The 25,108-nt window shown below is 23.4% G+C and overlaps 1 protein-coding gene across 1 annotated transcript; it reads left to right on the top strand.

The window, feature by feature from the left end:
- Nucleotides 1–4,070: 4,070 nt before the first annotated feature.
- LOC145828776 (retinoschisin-like) lies at nt 4,071–5,965 on the top strand. The gene is made up of 4 exons (XM_082936527.1): nt 4,071–4,164; nt 4,595–4,760; nt 4,846–5,005; nt 5,828–5,965. Exons 1-4 carry the CDS (start codon nt 4,071–4,073, stop codon nt 5,963–5,965), a joined length of 558 nt encoding a protein of 185 aa, XP_082792653.1.
- Nucleotides 5,966–25,108: the final 19,143 nt, after the last annotated feature.

The raw sequence follows: 25,108 nt of genomic DNA, 5'->3' as shown, positions 1-25,108 counted from the left end.
TGATCTATATATATCTAAATATATATTACTTACAGTGAGGCTTATAATTTTATAGCTACTCATTATTAAACTATGGATAATTTTATCAACATTCTTATTAAAACTTTTACTTTTGTATTGATTACAACAAACATTTTGAAATAACTGCGACCAGCGAGCAGAGTTTTTTTTAGAAAAAGTTGTCCGTTATTTTAAAAAAGGTTTCTGACTTCAGCTCTAGTACAATCTAAAAGTTATTAATTAGTAAGTTTTAAAAAGGATGTTAGAAAATAACTAGTATTAATTTTAGATTAAACTAAGTGGTTTTATACTAGCAAAAATATTTTAAGAACTTAAATGTTTATTTTCATCTAAATTATCACCGCACTTTACAACTCAACAAAATTTAAAATATATATTGCTGTTTATATTTCGCATAGCAAGGTATTTATCGAATAAAAAACTTTAATCTCTTAGACTTTTTATGAATAACAGCTATACTTAATTTAATAGATAAATATAACATACATGTGAACATTTACAATGTTTTAAAAATGATAAAAAAAGCAGGGGCGTGTTTTGACTGGTTTCCTGTTTCCTGTGAACCCCCTGAAAAAGTAAATGACAGAAGAAAATAAAATTCTTAGAATATCACTAAAAACGATGTTTATTGACTTTGTTTTGGTTATTTGATAAACTTTGAATAATGAATGTTGAATTTATAACATTGAAAGATTATAAGTTTACTTAACAAAAAATTCTCGTTTTTGCCCAGCTGAAATAGATTTCAAATAAAGTTTTAATTGTGACGTGATAATAGGTAAAATTTTCAAAGTAGCATTTTTTTTTGGGAAAATTTTTACTAAAATGCTCTTAGTTCCCATTATAAATTGTTTCTTAGTGTAAATAACTTTAGATTAAGTATTGTGTTTCAACTAGTAAGTACAATTATAATTACACCATGTCTAATATAACCACTAAAGTTTTATTTCACTTAGTTGATTGTATATAATAATTTTGCGTAAAGCTTTTAAACCTTAAAATGTTCAATTCAGAGAGTTTTCAAAATAATCTTTAGACCACTACACAACTTGGCAATTTATTCTTTTATCATTTATCATAATATTTTTATTTAAGTTATTTCGTTTTTGTATATCTGTTGGCCACAAAACTGATTCTTGATTTTTTGAAATATTTAACTCAGAGAGATTTCAAAACCAGCATTAGAATCCCTGCACCATCAGGCAAACATTTATAACTTTAAGATATTTTAATTAAATTGTATAAGTCTAAACATTTTTTTAATTCAAATTTCAAATTTTATAGATTAAATTACTTGAAAAAAATATCTTCATCATAAATAGATATATAAATGTAAAGAGTTTAAAAGTTAAAAGAATGTTTGTAAGAACTCTGTCTATACTAACATTTAAATCAAAATTGAAATTCTCTTTATAAAAATTTAATCTAGTTTATTTATTTTATAGTATTATTGTTTCTTTATAAAAAGGTTAATTTTTTTTAGTGTAAGTTAGTTATGTCTGTAACAATTAAAGAAATAAAAAAAAATAGTTTTTTGAACCTTTTATTGGAAGAAAAAATTCAAAAAAAGATGAGAGGAAGAGCAACCCCTGATGTTGAAATTACTCTAAAATTATATTAATGGCTAAATATTGCGTAGTACGCACAATGCAATTAACTACAATTAACTGGCAGTGCATATCTAAGAAATGCGTACTTAAGCGGCAAATTAAGAAAAAAAAAATGTGAACCCCTTTGAAAAATGTAACTTTGAACACGTCCTGGTACAAAGTTAATAAAGGTTTAAAATAAAAAAGTTTAAGAAACTTTTTATTAAACAATATTTTTTTTACTTATTTACAAAATAAAGGGCAGTAATTATTTGTTTTACGTCATTTTTAACTAATTCGTATTTGATTTCAAGATTTTTGTTTCTTTGTTTCTTTATAATTTTTTTTTAATTAATGTACTTTATCTACAAAAAAGTTCGTAAAGATATGCTTAAAAGTTTTTTTATACAGCTTTAAAAGTTTACAAAAATAGAATTTTAAATTATTATTTTCATAAGACAAGTATAAACTTTAAAATCAAATAATGAACTAGACATAATGTAAAGCACTTTGGAAAGTTCAATGACCGTTTAATACTTTATGTACTTTCTCTAACAACATTTAAAACACTGTTTACATAAAAAATATCGATAAGAAAGAGAAAAATCATGTAAATTTAGAAGTTATCATTATTTATCGTGTTCAAAACACTAAAAAAATGTTTTTATCAAGTTAAACAAGTACATAATAAGCTTTTATTCTTAGTATGAATATTTTTCAAAAGCTGATAGTGCTTATTTTTGTTTTGTTACTTTAGTATTCAGGTTTAATTTTAGTATGATGTATGTGATGTGTATGGGTAGCTGTCAAATTTGCACGAGCGTAAAAAATTACACGAGGAAATAAAATTTCACGAAGACACTTTTGCACGAGCAGAAATTTTTGCAGGTAGACAAATTTGCATAACTTTTTTTAATCTACTTTTATAATTTTTTTTAAATTTAAATTATTATTTTTTTCTAATTTAGCTTTTTTTTTTCTACTATAACTGCAAACCCTTAACTCTTACCCTCGATCGGTAGCTTTTTTTTTCTTTAATTAATTTACTTTTATTTGTTCTTTATTTTTTTTAATAGTTTTTATTAGTTATTCTTATTTTTAATTTTACTATCACTTTGACCCCTAACCATTACCCTCGTTCAGTAATTTTTTTTTTCTTTTTGTTTTTTTTATTAATTTTTTTTTTTTTTTTTTTTAATTTTTTTTACTCTTGTGCAAAACTGACCCTCCGTGCAAACTCGTAGCTCGTGCAAAATTGACCCTTGGTGCAAATTTTTCTTCGTGGAATTTAGTCCCCTCGTGAAATTTAGTAACCTCGTGCAATTTAGTTACCTCGTGCAATTTTAACATAAAAATATGTGTTGTTGTTTTGTAGACGTTAATAGTATTAATACAAGGAATAGATTCAAAATTTTCTTTATTTTTGAAGCTTATTGCTTCAGTAGTTACTTTATTTATAGATAAATGTTACAGTTTACTAATACTAAAAGCCTTATTTTCTAAAAATACTTTTACAATACCCCTTACAGTTTGAACAGCTTTTGTATATAAATACTGTAACATTTAAATTCATGCATTAGATTTAAGCATGTTTTGTTTACTATTGATTTCAAACCAAGCAGCAAATTTTAAATATGTTACAAAAATAATTGTATTGCTTATATTGTTTGGTTTTATAAAATAAACGTTTTAAATTTTTTTTTTGATGAAAATCTGATGCTCTATTTATCTTATAATTTGTAATATTTAACCACTTTAGCTGGAAGCAGTTATTAAGTTGTGTTTATTGTTAAGTAATTATTTTTACTATTGTGTGAGCTTTTAAATATTTTAGGTACACTTTTTTTTATAGAAAATCAGTAAAAGGCATTGAGCAAAATTTATTAAAAAAAATCCTGTTTTATTAAAAAGAAGTTTTTTAGATAAATAATTGGTCTATTACTTAAGGAATTTATAAAAATAAACAATAAAAGTTGTTACATTTTACATACAACTAAAAATTACATTTTTAAAACATCGAAATTTACTCGTTAATCTAAAATATTTTTTTTTAATGTTTAGATGCAACTTATAAAAAGATATTTCTAAACCACTTTTACATACATTCTACTTTTTGTGTTAACAAAATTAGAAGTAATTATTTACAAGTAAGCAATATATAAATAAAAAACATGTTTTAGAGCTGTTAAAACCAGAGATCTGTTAAAAAAGCTTATGAAACAGCTGTAGTAGCATGGAATTTTTATTTAAACTTTCAACTTTGTGCTTTTTCTTTGTGGTTGTCAACGGAAACTCGTTCAATTATGGCTTTCAGCAGTGCCGGGTAACCTGCAGTGACAGCAGCCAGGACTTTATCAACCTCGTTAGCAACCGGCCCGTTGCGATGGGGAAGCAGGGACGGTCGGGGCTCCTGGAATCCGAGGACCAAAAGGGGAGCCCGGAACAGTGGGCGATGTACTGATGAGAAAGTTGGATGGAATTGTTCAGAAGAACGAAAAACTCGAGGCAGAAGTTGAAAAATACAAAAAGTTGTTCTCCACTCCTCATATTAGAAGTTAGGCTTATAAGCTAAAAATATTAAACGATTGTAGCCAAGTTAAATTGACTCATTAACTATAGAATTCAATTGAGTTAAATCCTAAATTTTGTAGAAGTTTTTAGAATAAGCAAGCTTTCAGTTTTTTTTAATGTATAACTTTGTAAATTTAAACTTTTATGTGAATAAAAGCATAGCAAGCTTAGTACGTTTTTTATTCCTCATATAAGAAGTTAGAGTTGATTACTATAACTATTAAAAAAAGTAAGTTAACTTTAGTGATATTTTTATAAAATAGTTTTTGATTGAATTTAAAACCTTACGCTTTATACAATGTCTGTGAAAAAACAAGTTTTCAAAGTAAATTCAACTAACTTTGTACAGTTCTCATTTAATAAAAAAAAAAGTAATTGAATAAAAGTATAGAAATCTTGGTATTTACTTGCAGTAAAAGTTTGTGGTTCCGGGGTGCAAGACAGAACTGTTGTTAAAGACAGCCAAATAACAGCAGTTTCTTTTTGGGACAACAATGAAGTTTATCAAAGTTACCATGGAAGGCTACGCAACACTGAAACTTGGATTGCCGGAAGACCAGCATTCAACCAAAACAGTTTGTACACAAATAATTAAACAAAATTAGTTTTTCATAAAATTTTAGAGCATAACTACTTTATAATATGTTATAGACAAGCACGAAAGATGGATTGAAGTCAATTACCAGCAAGAAAAGACAATTTACGGTGTGGTCACGCAAGGGAGGAGTAATTCCGATCATTACGTCACATCGTACAACATATTGTACAAAACTGGTGAACATTCCAATTTTAAATACATACTCGACGAAAATGGTGATGAAAAAGTATGCTCCTTTTATTTTTAGTTATTGATATGCTATTCATAACGGTTATGGGTTCTCATAATCAACCTTTTAGTCGGACATAACGGTTCAAAAATTTGTATAAAAATATTTAGGATGTGACTTGTCATTTCAACAAACCATATAATTAAATAAAAACAAAAAAGTTGTTTAATAACTAAGAAATAAACATCCAATTAACTTATTTTCAAGCGAATGATTATTTACTAAAGTTTAATAAAACTAAGTTTTATAAAACCTACTTAAGTTTATGCTTGTAAACGACCTGAGGTTAGAATAGTAATCTCTAAAGGGGGCGATATGGCTCAAACATAGCAAAAATATTAATACTTATCCACTTTGTCAATAAAAATCTATCTTATTAAATAGATAATATCTAGTTATGTGTTTACAATGTATAATTATTTAAGTGTTTGTCATGTTTTTGTTTGAAATGTAAAAATAAATATTTTTGACACAATAAAACTATTTAAATAAGTTTAGAAGTAATTAGAAAATAACTAAAAAACAATCAGGTTGTTAAAATCGAAATTCTATATTTAGCATCCTTATTGCATAACTTATTATTGAAATAAGTAGATTGTATGTGGTTTAGTTTTACTTAGTAGTTAAGGAAAGTATTTAAATAGTATAATAGAAAAACCTTTTTCTTTATTTTTATAGTATGTTTATACAAATACAATACTTAGAATTGTACAACTAGACAAATACTTATTTAATCTCTTCTAAATAAGTACCTTTAACACATTTCTCTCTCCTTATTTTATCAAAAAATGAAAAAAAATTAAAGTAAATTTTATTTAGGTTTTTCCAGGAAACTTCGACCCAGATACCCCAGTAATCAACAATTATCCCGAACCAATAACTGCTCAATATTTTAGAATAAACGCAGTTAGTTGGAAAACTCATATTACTGTAAGATTTGAGTTTTTACAGTGTTAAACTTGAAACTTCTACTTCAATTTCTTTAATTCTTTAAATAAAATCATAAAAGTTAATTAAATTCTTATTTACGGTTAAATTATAAACATTACCTTAACTCAAAATGTTTGTTTCTACTAAAATACCATAATTAAACATTTTTTTTTTAAATAACTATAAGCAGCTTCTTTATAATTTTTTCAAAATATTTTCAAGTTGTTAGCTTTTGTTTTATTACGTATAACATGTTATTTCTTTAAAACCAAATTGAATACTTCTCTTTTATTTGAAACTCCCAACTGTATACAAGTTTAAGCTTAGAAGTAAAGTACTCAAATTAACTAAACAGAAGTAATATAAAGTTGTTTGTAAAAAGTATTAAATTTTCAAATAGAAGCTTGAAGTAAAATCAAATTGATCTAAGTTTATATAATTATAATTATTATAACTCCTCTCGGAGTAAACATGTTAATTTTCTTGTATTTTTCTTGAAACGTAAGCAAACATAAAACAGTTGTATGATTTAATTTAAACAAAAATATAAAATAAATAGTTTATTATATTTATTTAAAATAAACTAAAACATATTTTAATTCAAATGTTGGAATGAAAGTAGTCTGCCTCTTTTGATTTAGAAAACTGGACAGTTTTTGAAAACTTGACTAAATAAAAATTAAAAAAACTTTATTTGTTTTAAACATTATAACAAGAAATACAGTTTAGTGTTCAAACGATAGGAACATAAAATTAACAAGATATTTCAATAATAAAAGTATGAAAATGCAACTTTTGATAATAAGTTTTGATGAGAGAAACAGAGTAAATTTTACATTTTTAGTATCTGCACATGTTAGTAAAGCTTAAAAAGACATGCTTTATACGGATGCTTTACTTATTTACTAGCTTTTTTTTATTTTATTGCAGTTAATAATATTGTATTAACTTTTTAATATTACCAATATTTTACTTTAAAATATAGAATTCAAAGCTTGTAATATTATTTAAGTCGATTTTTATACATCTAAATTTAGTCATACCTTCTTTCAGCATTAGTTTGTATCATCAAACTTTCAAGCTGAAGTTTTAATGTAACTTTGAACCAGGGTTTTTAAACTCACTTTTATATTTGGTCCCAGTACAAAATTTAAAAATAAGTACCTCAATTTTAGTATATCTAAGAATAACTAGTGTCAGTTAGTTTTGTTATAATCTTTAAAAACTCTCAAAATTTCAAACTTGCCCTCCTATTCACCTCATAACTACTTATCATAATCAGCTTAAACTTTTAGCACTGTTAAAACAACTTAAAAAAATAGTAAAATAGTTATCTATTTGACTTTTAAAACTTATTGTTTAGTTTGTTAATGTCTTTTATTCTTTATTTAGTTTTATTACTAAAAAAACCGCATTGTAAACTTTAAATTTTTAAATTAGAATACTTATCTAATTAACATAAAGTTTATCATCTACTAGGCAATACATAAAAATTATTACTAAACTCACACTTAGAAACTAATTTGCTAAAACATGTAGTCTAAATGCTTTCTTAAAGTGTTGTTAAAAGATAATCGATAATTATAAAAATAAAAAGACTTATTTTGTATAGAGCTGAGGTAGTAAGAAGAAAATGTATATTCTATATTCATGGATTTTAAACAAATTAATTAAATCGTTATTTAAAAATTCCTTATTTTACCTCCAAAGTCAGTCGAATGCATTGAATATCCTTGTAAGAAAATGTTTACCTGCTAAAAAAATTTCATTTTATTAAAACGTTAAATGTTCTACGAGTGTGAAGTTAGCTTGGTAACGTTTTTCAAGAATTTGAAAAAAAATGTCCAAACTTTAGATTCAATTATTTTCCTTATCTTAATAGCTAAATAAAAATTTAATTTTAATTTAAAGAGCGGTCCTTTGTCTTTAATTTAAAAATCCATTGAATTTAGGCTTGACTTTTAGTGTAGGGCCCCTTAGAAAAACATCGATTTTTTTATAAATTTTTACTTAGCTCAAACATAAATAATTATGTAATAAAATTGGTTTTGTTTTTTAATATTGATATTTATTATTAAATAAACACTGTACACCACTTTTTTTTTTCTAACTGTTAATATTTTGTACTATTTAGCCTTATTCTAGAATTTCTAATTTCGGAATAAGGCCAATTAAAACAAAATATTAAAAGTTGCTAAAAGAAAAATTATGTATAATATTATTCACATATAAAAAAAAAAAAAAATAAAGTTAAACTTTTTAACAATTCGAGCTAAGTAAAAATCGATAACAAAACTCATATTTCTTACTATTTGAACCTTATTCCGGAATTAGGAATTCTAGAATAAGGCTAAATAGTACAAAATATTAACAGTTAGAAAAAAGTGGTGTACAGTGTTTATTTAATAATAAATATCAATATTAAAAAAAAAAAAAATTATTATTAAATTTTTGCATAAAATAAACGAAATAATATATATAATTAAGTATCTTTAAAACAGAAACTCTAAATTAAATAAAAATCGCATTCTTTAGCTGTTAACAGAGTTTTATAAATGAAGTGAGTACTTTAAATACAGGTTTAGACAAAAATTAAACTAACATTAATGGCTAATGTGGCAAACATAATATTTTTCTATAATATATACTTTAAAATTAAATTAAGAATTATGTAACTACGTATGTTCTTTAATTAAAAGTCATAAGATAAGAGCTGTCAGAAAAATTTTGCTTATCACTGTAGAAATCTTTAAAAAGTAAGAAAATAAAAAGTAGTTGTTAGATTTTGTTTTCAGCTTAAGCAAAATGTTTGATTTTTGAAAAACTTACTTTCAAAAAAGTATTTTAGTTTGTTTTTTCAAAAAAAAGCATTTTGATTCTTAAACTTCTGATAAAGTAATATTTAAAAACCGTAGTTTGACGCTTCTTAAAAACAGTTGTCCTATTTACTATTATATAAGTATTTGTAATGAAAATCTAAATTAAAAACAAACAAAAGGAAAAGATTTGTTTAATAAAACAGCTAACTAAACTAGTAAGTGTGTACAGTAACCTCTCGCTTATTTACGCACATTGTGTTTAGAGAAATAATGCGTAAAGATACGAGAGATCGTAAAGATACGAGAGGTTCTAAATAAACTTACTTTAATGGCTGTTTTTTAATATTGCTTCTAGTAAAAAGCAGACTGGGGACTTTCCCACTTTTAACAACTTGTTTACTTTATTTATAAATATAAAAACAACAGAAAAAACTATACATATATTAAAAAAAGGATTTAAATTTATATAAAACATTAATACTTGTAGAAAAATTTTACTAGTTTTAATAATAAGTAGATTTTATCTTTATCTTTATTTATATGTGACTTATTTGATAATTAACATTTATATTCTATTCTACTTAGCAAATTCAATTTATAATTAAGCATTTGTTTACAGTTAAAAAATAGTGTAGTGTCTATATTAAAATTTGTTTCTATAGCCTTTTACAAAAATATGCATTTGGTGCTGTAATGGATTTCTTTTTTGAACAAAAACATATAAAATATACGAGAAGTATTTAATAAATTAATTTATTTTACTACAACTTTTTTTAATTTGACTATTGCCCACACAAGGATAAACTTGTCTTGCATTGTATTAAAGATATATTTATGGATTTTTTGAGATTTCATGCCATAAGAATTTCAAGAATTGAAATTTTTTATTTATTTAAATGTATAAAAGGAGGTAATATTTCAACTAATAAATACAGTCATATTTTGTTCAGAATTTTAATTTAATCTCTTATTGTTAACAAAATTTCTGATATACTGAGGTATAACTAAATGTTTATCAATTAGTCAAGGAACATAAATTTACAAAGTCTAAAGATATAGAGAGGTGAGTTAGCATTTTAAAACATATTCTAAATAAAAATATACAATAAACCTAATTTGTGTAATATTAGAGAAAATATTTTTTTAATTTTTTTAATTTTTTAGAGTTCTAAAATGCGTAACTACACGATAGTGCCTAACGTCACGAGTGGGTAAAGATGCGAGAGGTTACTGTACTCGTTTTGTGTTTTCATTAATGTTTACAAAACTTGTTATTTGGAAATAGAAAAAAAGCTTTTTAGTTTCAATTTTAAGCTTATTTTCTGCTTTTAATTTTCTTATTGAGATTAGTTTATTTAAAAAATTTCTAAAACGTTGTCCTAAATTTAGTATAAAAAAATTGTTATGTTGTTATGTAATAGACATTCGTTAAATCCGTATCCTAGACTTACATACTTGATTGATTCTTTGGATATTTTCGTCAAAATTTATAGTTAAGTTTTTAATTTTTTAATTTGTATGAACAAGAAGCAATGTTACTTTGAAACAATAGTAAAGTTTCTCTAAAAAAGCATACAACTAATTTGCTTACGAAAAACTATGTATATTAGCAACTTGAATGGTTTATGAAATACGATTCAATCAAGTTTCTTTTAATGATTTGTTCTATCATTAACTTTAAGGTAAAAAATTGATAAAAAAACTAGATTTCAAAAATACTATCTTTTAACATAACATTTTTGACACAAAAGTGCAAACTCAATCGACCGCCTAATGTACTGTACCGACAGATGCTATCTAAAATGTAATACCTTGATACAAATATCTATAAGAATGTTTACTATAGAATGAACACGTTAATAATAAGGAATAAATTTAGGAAGTTTGTTTTTTTTTGAAAATCATTACTTAGATAGTAACTCTACTTATATATAATTACTTAAACTAATATTACTAAAAACCAGAGTTTATAATTTTCAATACTTTTAAATCAAAATTTACAGCTTGAATGATTTTTATATGAATACAAAATATTATATTAATGCATGATTTGTTTACTATTTAGTTCATAAAGCAAATTGTAAGTATGTTACAAAACAAAAAACTCTTTTAAAAATATAAATTGCTACTTAGGTCGAAGACCAAGACAGTATTGTTGAAATAAGTGATTTCTCTTTATTTAGTAAAAAATTGTTTTTGTAGAATGAAGTCGATAAACTACAGCTTGTATTAATTCTTACTTTTTTGTGTTATAATTAGTGATCTACCAGATCCAAAATTCGGAACCGGAACCGCCCATTTTTGCTTGGAACCGGATCATAAGTTAGAAAAAAGATTCGGAACTTGAACCGTCCGTATCTTAAAATGTTGATCAAGTATTTCACTAGCTATAATGTAACTATAATTTTTTTACTATATAAATATATCATAATTATATAACTATAGTAGATTAATTTTATTAGACTTTTACAAAATTAGATTTTTACTTGTTTTAACTTATAGAATTAAACTTTTTGTTGATTTTGTTAAACAAGTGAAATATAGACTATACACTTATCCTTACATAAAGCTTAACTTATTAAAACGATATGTTTCTAAAATTTGAGCACCACTAAAATTGCAAAGTAATCTGAGCTTTAAGTCGTTAAAACGCTTGAATTAGCTTATATAGAATTTAATCGATGTAACTATCAGTTTAGTTAATAAAAATTGATATCGTAACTGCATCAATTTTTTTTTTAATATTTAAAAAATAAAATAACTGTTAAACAACAAGTTTATCTGCAAATATTTAATTCTAAAGTTTTAAAATAGTAAATACTTGTTGCATTGTGTCCTTTCAGCTAGATAAAAGTAATTTAAAATTTAGTTTTTGCAATAAACGTGTTAGAAAGGATAAATAAATTAATAAAATAAAGTTCTTATATTTGCTAAAACCTCATTTAAAAGTAAATAAACTGTAACAGCTTAACATCCGCGGCAATTAATTGTCAATTTTAAGTAGTTTTGCTTTAAGTATTTATTACAACAAATTTTCCCATTAATAGTTAATGAAAAGCTAGAAAGTTATAAAATTATTGACATAGTGAAAACTTTGCCCTATAAACTTTGCATAATTAGCAAAGTACCAAAAAATATACAAAAGATAAACTTGAGTTTAACAACTACCGTTTTGTGATAACATATTTTAATCTTTTTACTATAATCAAAAAGCTTAAAATAGTTAATTTAAAAAACTTAGAACATTTCTTATAAATCAATCGTATCAGGTTATATGAATTAAAATAAATACAAAATTTAAATTATATCTTTCCCAGACATTAATTTAAGATATTAATGTAAGATCGAATGAAATCTAAAGTATCCAATTTTAGTGTGTTTTATTCAAATTGAGCTCAATAATAATCCGTTGCTTCAAAGAACAGGTCTCATTGTTTATTTTCAATAAAATGTACAATTTTCAAGTTTTGACAGTATCAGACATTTAAATAAGCCATTAAAAAAGTAGATAGCTTAAACAACTGTAGTTATTTTGAGGCTATTCGTTTCATAAAAATTTAAAAGCGATAAAAAAGTTTAAAATATTGTTGAAGGGTTAAATTACTTTTTGAATTTAAATTAAATAATTTATAAGGTTTGATTTAAACCTTTGAAGTTCTTGAGATCTTTTGTATAAATTTTTACATTGGAACGTTTAGTATTACTTTTATTGAGCTTTTAAAAGAAAGGTTTACTAACAAACAAAATTTCACAACAAATAAAACTAAATTTATTAGTATGAACTTATGAAGTATAATATTAAAAAGATAATTTATTAAATTCTTAACCTGACCAACATTTAGACTTTAAGCTTTTTTTTTAAGCAACTAAATAAAAAAATATGTTTTCCTTAAAATTTTACTAAAAATAATTAATCTTTTCAGAAATTAATCAATAAAATATGTGGGAATTAACAAAAGGTCAATTTAGTCTGTAAATAAGTTTAGATGTTTTGTTATTTATATAATTGTCAGAATTAAGCTATTCAAAACAATAATAGTATTTTTTCTAATTGAAGTAGTATTTGATATGAAGCTTATTGTTTTTTTTTAATATAGAAAATAAATACATTACTACATTTTGTTTTTATAAATTTTCTTAATAAGAATTTTTTTCATTTTTATCTTAAAAATAAAATGATTTGATTTCAAAATCTATCATAGAACTTAGTCTTTAAAAAATTTTCTGGAAAACTATCAAAAAAAGTCTAGTACTAAAGAGTTTATCGGAATTGGTATGTTTTTTTTAGAGATATTTTTATTGTAGCATTCGCTTAGAAAAATCTTCGTTTAATTTTATACGAAAATATTAGTAAAATTTTAATAAGTATGAATTGCTAACATATCATGTTCAACTAAGGATAGTTTTTAGTCTCAACCATTAGTTTTGTTTGTAAATTGATAATCGTGATTTTTGTACACTCAAAAATGTTCTAAAATGTTTTATTTGTTATCAATATTTATAACAGAAGTTTTTAATTAACGTTTAACAACAAAAATTAAAAAAACAAACTAGTTTTGTTGAATGAAAATATATATTTCAACTTTTTGCTGTGAACATTTTGAGTTATTAGTTAATAATACACGGGCAAGACTTTAAGGTATTCAAGTAAGTGAAATTGTTCGATAAGATTTTACGATACCCATTAAAAACACATCACATAAATTAAGGAACAAATTTGATTTTAAGTGTATTAGATATTAAATCTTACTCCTACAAAATTGACAATCTTTTAAATTTGATAGTGGTTTTACAAAACTTTAAAGCTTTATGATCTATGATATATTTTAAACAAATTTCAATAGTATCAGCAACTAAAAGTGTTTTCTAATGACTAATTACAGTTTAACCTTTTTTGTTTAATAGCAAAATGTAAATAAATACAAAATTGTGTTTCTTTAAGATAAATTTGCTGTAGGTAATTGCTTATTATTAGTTTACATTTGTTTTAGATTTATTAATTTAAAAGCTTTAACACATTTAAATACATTTTTTATCACAGTTTTACTTTTTTAAACACCATAAAACTCAAACTTATGTAATTTACAGTTTTAGTAGATTTCTGTTTCAACATGCTACATAATTTTATTTATTTAGAAACTTAATAATATTTATCTAAAGGTTTTAACTTAAAAATGATTAGTTTTTTTTCAGTTCCTAAATAAACTTTAAAGTAAACTTTATATCTATACTACAATGCAATTATTTAAAGTTCTTTAAGTAAAATATATTGAACAATTTAAATATTCTACATTACTTTGTACACAATTTTTGATTTAAATATTGGCAAAATTATATAATTTAACAACTTAAAATAAAAGTTCCCGTTAAAACTTCTAATTACCTAAGAACTTTAATAAAAAAATAGTTTTGCGAAACAGTTTTTTCTTTCAAAGTTTTAATATTTTAGGCAGTTTGTTTTGTGTATATCTTTAAAACTTTAATAACTTAAAAAATATTCATCTGTTATTAAACTGCATTTATATTTTTTGATTAACAAATATTACATTGGAAACTGCGTTGAATTTGTTTAAGATTTTTAGTTTTGTTTATTTTTAGTTCAAAAACATTCAGTCAAAAAAAACTTTTTTCTTTCTGATGAAAATAGAAATTATATTTTAAAGCTTTTACAGCTTTTAAAACAAGCCGTAAAAATCAGTTTTACAAGAAAAACATCTGTACATTAAAGTTGTACATATAACTAATTTACTTGTCAGAAATTAAACTTATTCTGTAATTCTTATGTCAAAGAAAATATTTAGCCTAAAACCAACACTCTGCTTAATACTTATACAAAAAACTGTTTGTTTTTTACACTTATCCAAAGATTTCGGCATATATTTTCAAAAACAATTAAAAATAAGTTTTTTAAATATTTGATATTCTTTATTACAAACTACTTCGTGTAAATTCAAAAACAAGTATAAATTTCGATAAAAATACTTTATAAAAACAACTGAATTCATTTAATTATTAACCTAATTCGGTTTCTAAATTTTAAATATACTTATAAAATATAAAATATAATTTAACTAAACTTTATGATATTTAAAATATTTCATAGAAAAACGGAGTACTATGTAATAATATGAGATTAGATTAACTTTCATTCAAGTATCTTTCAAAAATATGGTAAGCCATATTTAAACTACTTTGTTCTTTTGAAACTTGATAGCTAAATACTTCATATCGCGTAAAGCAATACTACTAAAATATTTAATATTTAAGTCTTTCATTTATGCCATTTGCGGTTTGGAATTACCCAGCCTCACAAAATAAGAGTAAATAATTAAATGCGTAAAATAGTGTGAATTATTGCGACTAATTACTGTATCTTTAAATAAAAATTATGAAGAGCTCCGGAATTTGAACTTAGAAAGCTTTTCTCTGTTTATTATAACGGTAAAATAAAAAATAAAATATGAAAGTAATTTAAAGTACAGTGATTTTAAACCGTGTAGTTTTTTTAAAATTAAAAATAAAAATAAAACTGTAATTTAAATGATTTTTTAATAGATTCTAAGATTTTATCAAGTAAATAATTATCTAAATACTCTTTTTATATAATTAGTATAAAAAAAAACATTTTCTTTAATTTTAATGCAAGCTCACATGGTCGGAAATATGTTTAACGTTTCTTTTAATGTGTTTTCAAAGGTTTAGAAAACGTGGTAAAAAAGTATAACTACATTCATAAAAAAAAAGTTGATACAAAAAGTTTCAATATGTTTAATCAAAAATAAAACAAAATTATTAAAATTTTTATTTCGCCTTACATATATCTGGTTTTCAAAACAGTAAAAAAACTAATTTTCTTTGTAATAGCTTGTAGTTATGAAGATATATTGTTCGTTTTAACGGGTTTAAACAGTTTTAAAATTTTAAACTACAATGACATCGCAATATAAAAATAACAAAACAATGATAAAAAATAATTTATTTCACACAAAACTAAAGTTTCAAAAAGAATCATACTTGTTTTTTTGTTCAAGTTTTATGCTTTTCAGTTTTTGAACATTTCAATGTTAAGAATTTATGTTTATTTAAGTACATACTTCTAGACAAAGATATAATTATTTAGAAGCTTAAAACTAAGATTAACAAATATATAATTTTTCAAGACATACTTTTAACGTTTAAAAGTTGTGATTAGCTTATACAATGATTTTGTTTTTGTAGATATTATTCAGCTCCTAGCTCCAAATTTATGCAATAAAAAAAAAAACAATTTATGAAATATATTTTGTATCAGTTAAGATAATAGTTTATAAATAATTTAAATAGTTAATTAAACTGCAACTTAAATAACTGTAGATAAGGATTTCAGTTTTATTTGCAAGTGGATAATAAATTAACACTTTATGATAAACGTTATTGTATTATCTAATACCAAAGTCAAAAAATATGTACAAAGTTAATAAGGTATTACTTTAATTTAAAATTTATTTAATTTTATATTTAATCAATATTGATAAGTTATTTACAATGTTTAGCCGCTATGAGAACTTAATTTTAATTTTATTTTTTTAGAGAAAATTACATATAATTTATAGCGAAATGAAATAATTTGACTTTAAGTGTTTTAAAATTTGTATCCTTCTGTTTTCGTAAAATCGTGATTTATAAGAAAGACGCAAAGCTTATACTACATGGAAATTCTTTTATAAGATTAAAGTCGCTCTAAATGTTTTTTTTTAAGTGCCTGTTAAAGTTTATTATTAATTGTCTGTAAATATAGAGATTACTAAAAATAAATTAACAATTAGTTTAAAGTCAAATAACTCATAGTATAAATTAACAACAACTAAAAACATGTACTTTAAGTATACGGACATACAACTAGAATGGTGTAAAATATTGTTTTTCAGTTGTTAGTTGATGAAAAACAAGGTGTGATCACAACTTAATTGGAAACAGCTTTTGATTTATTTACTGTGTTTTGATGTATTAAAACCACAAAAAAATGTTTAATTTTAATAAAGCAAGTTTACCTTAATTTTCCTTATGTTTTATAATATTATTTTACTTTAAGAATTTTTTCATAATATAATATGTCTGTTTTAAAATATGAAAAAAAAAAAACTTGTAGTATTAAAAAAAAAATTCGAAATTAAAGCAGTACTAATAAAAAATTTTAACTGTTATGAAATTATACTTTTATTTTAAAAGTAAATTATTAGTTATTAATATAAATTTAATATTTCAATATTAAAACTTTCAAAACTTTTATGGCAAGTTTTTAGAACGGTTTTTTGTGACGAGCATCTGTACATAAAATACTTTCTTAAAATTAATTAGTTAGTCAGAAACTAAATATCTGTTTCTATTCTTGTGATAAAGTAAATACTTAGCTATAAAAAATATGTTTAGCTTAAAACTAATTCAGAAAACTTTGTTTTTAATACTTAAACAAAACTTGTTTAGCTTTTAAAGCAAGTCGTAAAATCTGTTTCCTGTGACAAGTATCTGTACTTTCAAGTTGTACATATAACTATTTTAATCGTAAGAAAATATACTTATGCTGTTATTATTATGTTAAGAAAACTATTTAGCCTAAAAAAAACTGTCTGCTTAAAAATTTCGCAAAACAGTTCGTTTTTACACTTATTCAAAGCATTCTGTATATGTTTTACAAATTTGTTTAAAAGTAAATTTAAAAAAAAATTATATTCTTTCCTTTAAACTGTTTGGGGTAAATTTAATAAAGTTTATAAAATGTTCAACAAATATTTTACAGATCAATTTTATTTATTTAACAATAATCTTTATTCGGTTTTTAAATTTTGAAATACTTTTGAAAATGTTGTATGTACTTTAACTAAGTTTCATAATATATAAGAACATATTTTATTAAAAGTAAGCATGAGCTCTCTATTTTATAATGATATGAGAATAAAATCTCTTTTATTTGAGTATCTTTTATCTGATAAACTAAGCTGAATACTTCATGCCGCATAAAGTACTTTACCTGAAATGTTATATTTTTAAGTCTTTGAATTATACCATTTGTGGTTTGGAATTACCCAACCTCACAAATTATGAGAAAATAATTAGGTACGTAACTTAATGTGCATTATTGCAACTATTTACTGTATCTTTGAATCAAAATTATGAACAACTCCGGAATTTGAACTTAGAAATTTATTTTTTGTTTATTTTAATAGTAAGATAAGATGATAAACTATGGAAGTAATTAAAAGCAAAGTTTTCTTTAAACCGTGTTGATTTTTTTAAATTAAAAACAAAATTCAAATTGCATTTAACATGACTTTAAGTAGTTTTTAACATTTCATCAATTAAATGATTATTAAAGTACTTTTTTTATATAACATTATTATACAATTAGTATACAATTCTTTTTATTTAAATTTAATGCAAGCTCAAGAAAGATGTTAAAACATCTCTTTTAATGTGTTTAAAAATTTTTAAAATGTGGTGAAAAAAGTTTAATTACTACCATAAAAGTTATGTTGTTACAGTAAATCGTAATATGTTTAATCAAAAATTAAATAAAACAAAATTATTGAAAATGTTACTTTGATTTACAAACATCTGGTTTTCGAAACAGTAATAAATCTAAGCTCAGCTTTTAGTTATGAAGATACACTGTTTGTTAAACCGGTTTGAAACATTTTTAACATATTAAACTACAATGACATTGTAATAGAAAAATCACTAAACAATGAAATAAATTTTCATGAAATTTTAAGTAAACTAAGTATTTAAGAAAAATCATACTTAATTTTTTGTTCAGGTTTTCAGTTGTTAAAAATTTCAGTAACAATAAAGTATGTTTATTTAAATACATACTTCTAGATAAGTATGCTGTTATATACAAACTTTATTTTACGATTAACAAGTATATACCTTTTCAAGAACATTTTAAACGTTGTAAAAGCTATGATTAGCTTATACAGTGTTTTTGTATTTTTAGATATTATTCTACTCCTAGCTATATACAACAAACAAACAGTTTATGTATTGTATTTTGTTTTTATTAAGATAAAAGTTCAAAAATAATTCAAGTAGTTAATTAAACTGTGACTTAAATAGTTTTAGATAACTATTTTAGTTTTTTTATGAGCGAATAAAGAGCTGAATCTTTATGATAAACGTTTTTGTATTATTTAAATATTTTCTAAAAAATTAAAATCAAAGTTATAAATATGTACGAAGTTAAAAAGGCCTTACTCTAACTTAAAACTTATTTTAAAATAGTTTTATTCTAAACAACATGATAAGTAATTTTTACTGTTTAGCCGCTTTAAGAACATTTATTTTCATATTCTTTTTAAAGACAATTACATACAGCTTCCAGCTAAATCGATTAATTTGACTTAAAGTGTTAAAAAGTTTGTATCATTTAGTTTTCGTAGACTTTTTAATAAAACGCAAGCTTATTTTACACGGAATCGTTTCATAAGTTTAAAATATTTCCAATGTTTTGTTAGGTGCATGTTAAAGTTTATTGTTCATTGTTTGTGAATGTAAAGGATTACTAAAAATTAGATTAATAATTATCTAAAAATTAGATAACACATAGTATAATTTAACACGACTAAAAAAATAAACTTTAAGTGAAGGTATACACAATAAGATTTGTGGTAAAATACTATTTTTCAGTTATTAGTTTATGAAAAACAAGGTGTGACAACAACTTAATTAAAACATCTCTTTATACTTTTATTGTGCTTTTATGTAATAACACCATAAATAAATGCTTAGTTTTATGAAAGTAAGTTTACTTTAACTCTCATAATGTTTTATGATAGTATATTACTTTAGAAGTTTGTTCATAACTTAAAATGACTCTTATGAAATATGAAAGAAAAGAATTGCAGTCTTAAAATTTAAATTTAGAAATTAAAGCAAGGACTAATAAGAGCTTTGAATTCCTTTTTATCAACGTTAAATAATATGCGTTGTTGCAGCTAACTACTGTAATCTAAAATCAAAAGTAAAAGCACCTTAAAATTAAAGTTTAATGTTTAATCTTAGCTTTTTTCCCGATCACTATGCAATAAGAGATGGTAATTTAAGACAAAATATGAACTCAAGTCTATAGTAAAGTAAGTTTAAGCCCTGCAGACAATTAAAAGTAAAAAAAGTGTATAAGTAAAGTTTTTATCTCAAAATCTTTTTAAACTGATTTCTAAATATAAATAAAGTAACTAACTTTTTGAAAGGAGTAAAGTCATTCTTTTAAATGGTTGTATTAACCTAAACTAAGAAAATAACAGTCAACCATAAGATTTAAGTTTTATTATTATAAATTTAAAACGAATAAAAGGAAACAAAAATTTAGCACTTTCAGGTCGCATTACATCAAGGTCCTTTTAGTTAAATAAAATCAACAATTTGTTTTTATAAATAAAATCTGATAAAAGGAATGTAATTACCGAAAAAAGCAAAGATAAAAAAGTCCTTTAGTGTTTACGATTAAAATGTATCTAATAACAATTAAAAGGGAGTTGTTTGTAGTTTAAAAATGTAATACTTAATCTTAAAATATAGTGTGGAAAATAATTTTTCTTATTCAAAAAATACGTTTACTTTATTCTATTTCGTTTAAAGTACTATATAAAGTAAATTTACAACGAATTAAAGTTAAGTCTTTAGAAAATTATAGAGGTTTAAAAAATATTTTAAGTTTAATTTTTTAATTTCACACATTGAACACCGTAAAGTTTCTTAAAACCTAAATAAAAAGTAGGTAATTGACAAAAATTAAAAACTTTTAATTTTTTTTTGTTAGAAAAACACTTGAAATGAAATAAAAAGATAAAAAAACACTTAAAACCATATAAAAAAATTAAGAAGCTTTTACAACAGTGTTTTTATCAACATTCATTCCATTCAATTTCAACTGAGCAGAAATCTCATCTATTGTGTCACGTGACGCTAGACAAGGCTGATGTTTTAACAAGTGAACGAGAAATTTCACTTCTCCATCATCTTCGTACGGAATCAGCTTGCCAGTTATCTGGGTGAACCCGTTGCTTTTGTGAAAGTGGGCCGACCTGTTGCTGTGGCTGACCGCCATCACCAAGGGCGATCGTTCGTCGTCATAGTGACAGCGGGAAATGAGGTCGAGGGCACTTTGGTACAAGCTGGTGCCAATTTTCATTGAGGTGTACTCGGGAGAAAGGGCACAGAAGATTGCATTCCACATCGGACCCATTTGTTTCACTGACGACTCAAGCAAATTGTTCTCCCAATTTTCATATCTGTAAGATTTTTGTTTATAAATAATAAATTTAAAATAAAAAAGTTAATGACTTCATGTTATTACTTCATGTTTTAAAAATCTAAAGATTGTTTTGTTTACTTTTTGCGTATAAATTGAAAAAATGCTTTAATATTAGTGTTTGATCGTAGACAAGTATTTAGAAAAAAATAGAGTACAATTATATACAGAACTGAACAAAACAAAACTGAACTAAATACAAATTTAAGAATAATTTTTTACAAACTTTTTAAGTCTTCTCAATGCTTCTGGATTTATTTTTTGCATTTCTTGCCTGTCGTATGCTCTGTCATATGGTTCCTGGTCTTTTGCCTTCCAGCCCCAAGAACCTTTATCCGGTAACAATATCATCACTCCGCCGATTATTTTCTCTTCAAAGCAACAATTTTTACGAAAAACTGCTTTCACACACATCAATACCGCGTTACCGCTTCCCACTGTTGCGTCATAGTTGGCTTCAAAGTAGGCGCGTAAAAATTTTTTGCCGAGTTTTCTGTCGTCAGTAGCAACCATGTAGTTGTAGAGGGGATACTTAATGAATGATTTGACCCAGCATTCTCGAATTTGCACCCAATCCTCGTAATTGTGGGTTATTTCTATGCTGTGGTTGCAAGGTTTTGATTGGCTGTTTAAAAAACTTTTATTAACACTTTTATGTTATGAAACTAATGTGTTTAGCTTAAACATCTTACAGAATTTAAAAGTAAAGTTTGTACAAAAATATTGTAAATGTAATTAAAGTAATGTTAGTTATTCACTTACAAAAACTAAAGTTGTAGATCTTTTTAGCTGTAAATGCATTAACAATACTATAGTTTTTTCGTTTACACTAACTTTTATAAAATCACAAAAAAAAACTTACTTTTCCATTTTCTGCATTTGTTTTTGCTTTTGTTTTCAAAAAATTTCAAAGGTATATAACTTTACTTGCTTCTTATTTCAATTATTCGTAGTACTTTAAAGCTTCATATGCCTCTTTTATACGTGCAATTTTTTTTTCTCTCATTGCAGTTTTTCTCTGTTATCTCAAAGTATTTTCTCTGCTTATCTCAATAGTTTCAAAGTATTTTAGTTAAACATTTTACACTATTTCAATAAAACAAGAAACAATATTCAAATTTTTTGTTTAAATTAGTTACTCAATCAACTTCTAATAAACTTCTTGACATTTTAGTATATATATCCATTGTAACAAAATACATTGAGATTAAAGAAAATGTTCATCAACTTTTAATAAATATAGAAAGTAAACTAATCTATTTAAGTTTACACAAAACTATTAATAAAGCGTGTTTCTAACTTTAAGTTTAGCTATAAATAAGTTTATAAAAGAGAAAAAAACGTGTAACTAATTATTCTTTATAAAAAGACTCAAAAGTATTTACAATATGGTAAATTTTTTTATCGTGGTTTGTTTAAGTAGTATTTAAGAAAACTTTTTAATATTAATAATATAAACAGTTTTTGACTATTATTAATGTTTTTAAACCAAGATTAAAGAAAAATTTATAACACTAAAAATCATACACTAATTTTTCATCAACTATAAATGAGATTTTGTAACATGCTTTTAAAAGTTATCATTAGGTAAATACATTTATATTTAGTATGTTTTCCAGATAAAATTGAATATTTATAACAAAAACAGATATAAGTCAAGTTAAACTTTTTTTTGACGGATAATCTTCAAGAAAGGAACACATAGTGTTGGCAAAAATAATTTTGTAATGTTTTTTCTTTTACTACTTCAAGAAATAATACAATGTATTTTATTTAATTTTGAAATTTATAGCTCTAAAAATTACATTAATCATAATGTCTTTTTAAATAAAATAACAAGTCGTATGTTTGTTGAATGTAATACATAGTAAAGAACTTAAAATTAGTATCATGACAAGTACACAGTTTATTATAATTAGTAGGCTGGTTAGAGGAGTGTTAGTAAATGTAAATAATTTTGACTTCAATTTAACTGTCACTTATATCAGTATTAGTAACACAAGTACTGATAATTTATATTATAGACTGCTTTGGTGGCGCTTAAAGATATTTAAACTATTGTATATAAATTTGGTATACGTAGACTCTAAATTTAAATCAAAAGAAAAATCGTTTTCTTAAAATATAATTTTATCATGAAAACTACTGTGTGAAAATTTATTATAAATTTTTATGAAAATTTCAACAATAAGTATCATTAAGATTAGCGCATGTTTACTTAAAATTATACCAAAAATTAATTTTGTTGTGAAAAATAAAAGCTTATATTTTACTTATACTATATTTAATTTGTTTGAATTACATTAATTACAGTTTTAAAAATGCTTTGATTACCTTTTAAGTTTTAAAAAGCCTTTTTGCAGCCAGAACCCATTTACTATAGGAGACTTGAATAACTCTAAAAATGTGTTTAGATAAATGAAAGAAAGATATTATTATACAAAATTATTAAAAATAAATTTAAGTATGCAAAAATACAGTTTAAAGTCTTGTGATTTGAAAAATAATGCCTGATGAGAAATTTTGATGTTTGAAGTGAATTAAAATATCGTAACAAACTATGATAACAACAAGTGAAAATAGATGTTTCTTTAATAATGAATAATCTAGTTAGTTGTTAACAATTTTCATTCAAGTTTGCAAATTTGAATAGTAATTTATACTTTTTCACAGCAAATAAAGTAATTTTGTTTATTAACCGACAAAGTTTTCTTTTAAGATTTATTAGACGACCAGATTAAAAAGATTGATAAAAAATAGTTAGGTAAATAACTATAATTTGAAAAAAGAGTACTTACTGTACTTTGTAAATGATATTAATTATTATTTTCTTATAGATTTGTCTGTAAATACTTCAATCTAGGAAGTAAGACAAAAGTACACAACAAATATTTTTATTTCGCTAATAGTTAAATGAAACAAGTATTTTAAGTTATTTTTAATACTTTTTGAAACTATTTTTACATGAAAATATTTGTATTAAACTTTCCGTTAAAGCTTAGTTTGTGATAAAACAATAAATAAAAGCATAAAAAAAAACAACAGTCATAATATGACTTTTGTGACTTACAAAGTTTATTTTTTTGACAGTTTAATTTACTATATATTTTTCAAAAAAGGAACATTTTTTTTAATAAAAACAGTACATACAAGTTTACATATAACTAATCTACTACACAAAAGCCAAGTCTACGTCGCTAATCTTATTAGAAAGTGAAATGAAGCTATTTAAACAAATAAGTATACTTAGCTAATAAATAGTATGAAAATAGTATATAAAATATTTTATAAAGATAAACTTTTAATAAGCTTTAAGACACTTTTTTTTACAGAATCGTTTAGATCAGTTAACAAGAAAAAATGTTCAAAAAATACATTACAAATTAACTTTATTTATCATAAATTGACACAACGTTGGTGATACAAATCAAACATTTATATTAAATGTTCGTTATACTTTCGTTAAATTTAAAAGTATATTAAAAAAGTTTTCTATACTTTAATATGAGAAAACTATAAGATTGCTGTCAAATATCTTTAAACAATAGGGTAAACCATCTTTAAAAACCAAATTTATTAAAAAATGCAGATTAATTGATTGCGAAGTAAACGTTATACCGTAAATATTCTTATCTACTTTTTTTAGATATATAACTTTTTATTTAGAATAATTAAGTTTTTTTTTGAAGTTAATTTAAAACTATTATTTAATTAAACTATACTTGTGTATTTAAAACACAAATTTAGTTGAGTGTGTAAAAGTATGACTAGTTAAAATTTTTTTTATTGGTTATAAATTTCGCTTTTGTATAATTAAAATAATTTTTCTAGCATCTACAATTTACTACAAAATAAGGGAACGGGCACTAAGAGTCATTTTTAAACGAGAAGTGACTTTTGCACGGAGGGTCACTTTTGCACAAAGGGTCATTTTTTTAACGAGAGTAGAAGTAATAAGAAAACTATAAAAATAATAAAATAAACAAGAACAAAGAACTAAAAAGAAGAAAAAAAAATTACTGACCGAGGGTAAGGGTTAGGAGTAACAGTGAAAGTAAAAATTAA

The sequence above is a fragment of the Thalia democratica genome, chromosome 2, assembly GCF_965202585.1.
Source record: "Thalia democratica chromosome 2, ktThaDemo2.hap1.1, whole genome shotgun sequence".
Taxonomy (NCBI): Eukaryota; Metazoa; Chordata; class Thaliacea; order Salpida; family Salpidae; genus Thalia; species Thalia democratica.
The sequence above is the reverse complement of the archived record's forward strand: the minus strand, read 5'-3'. Positions and strand labels throughout refer to the sequence as shown.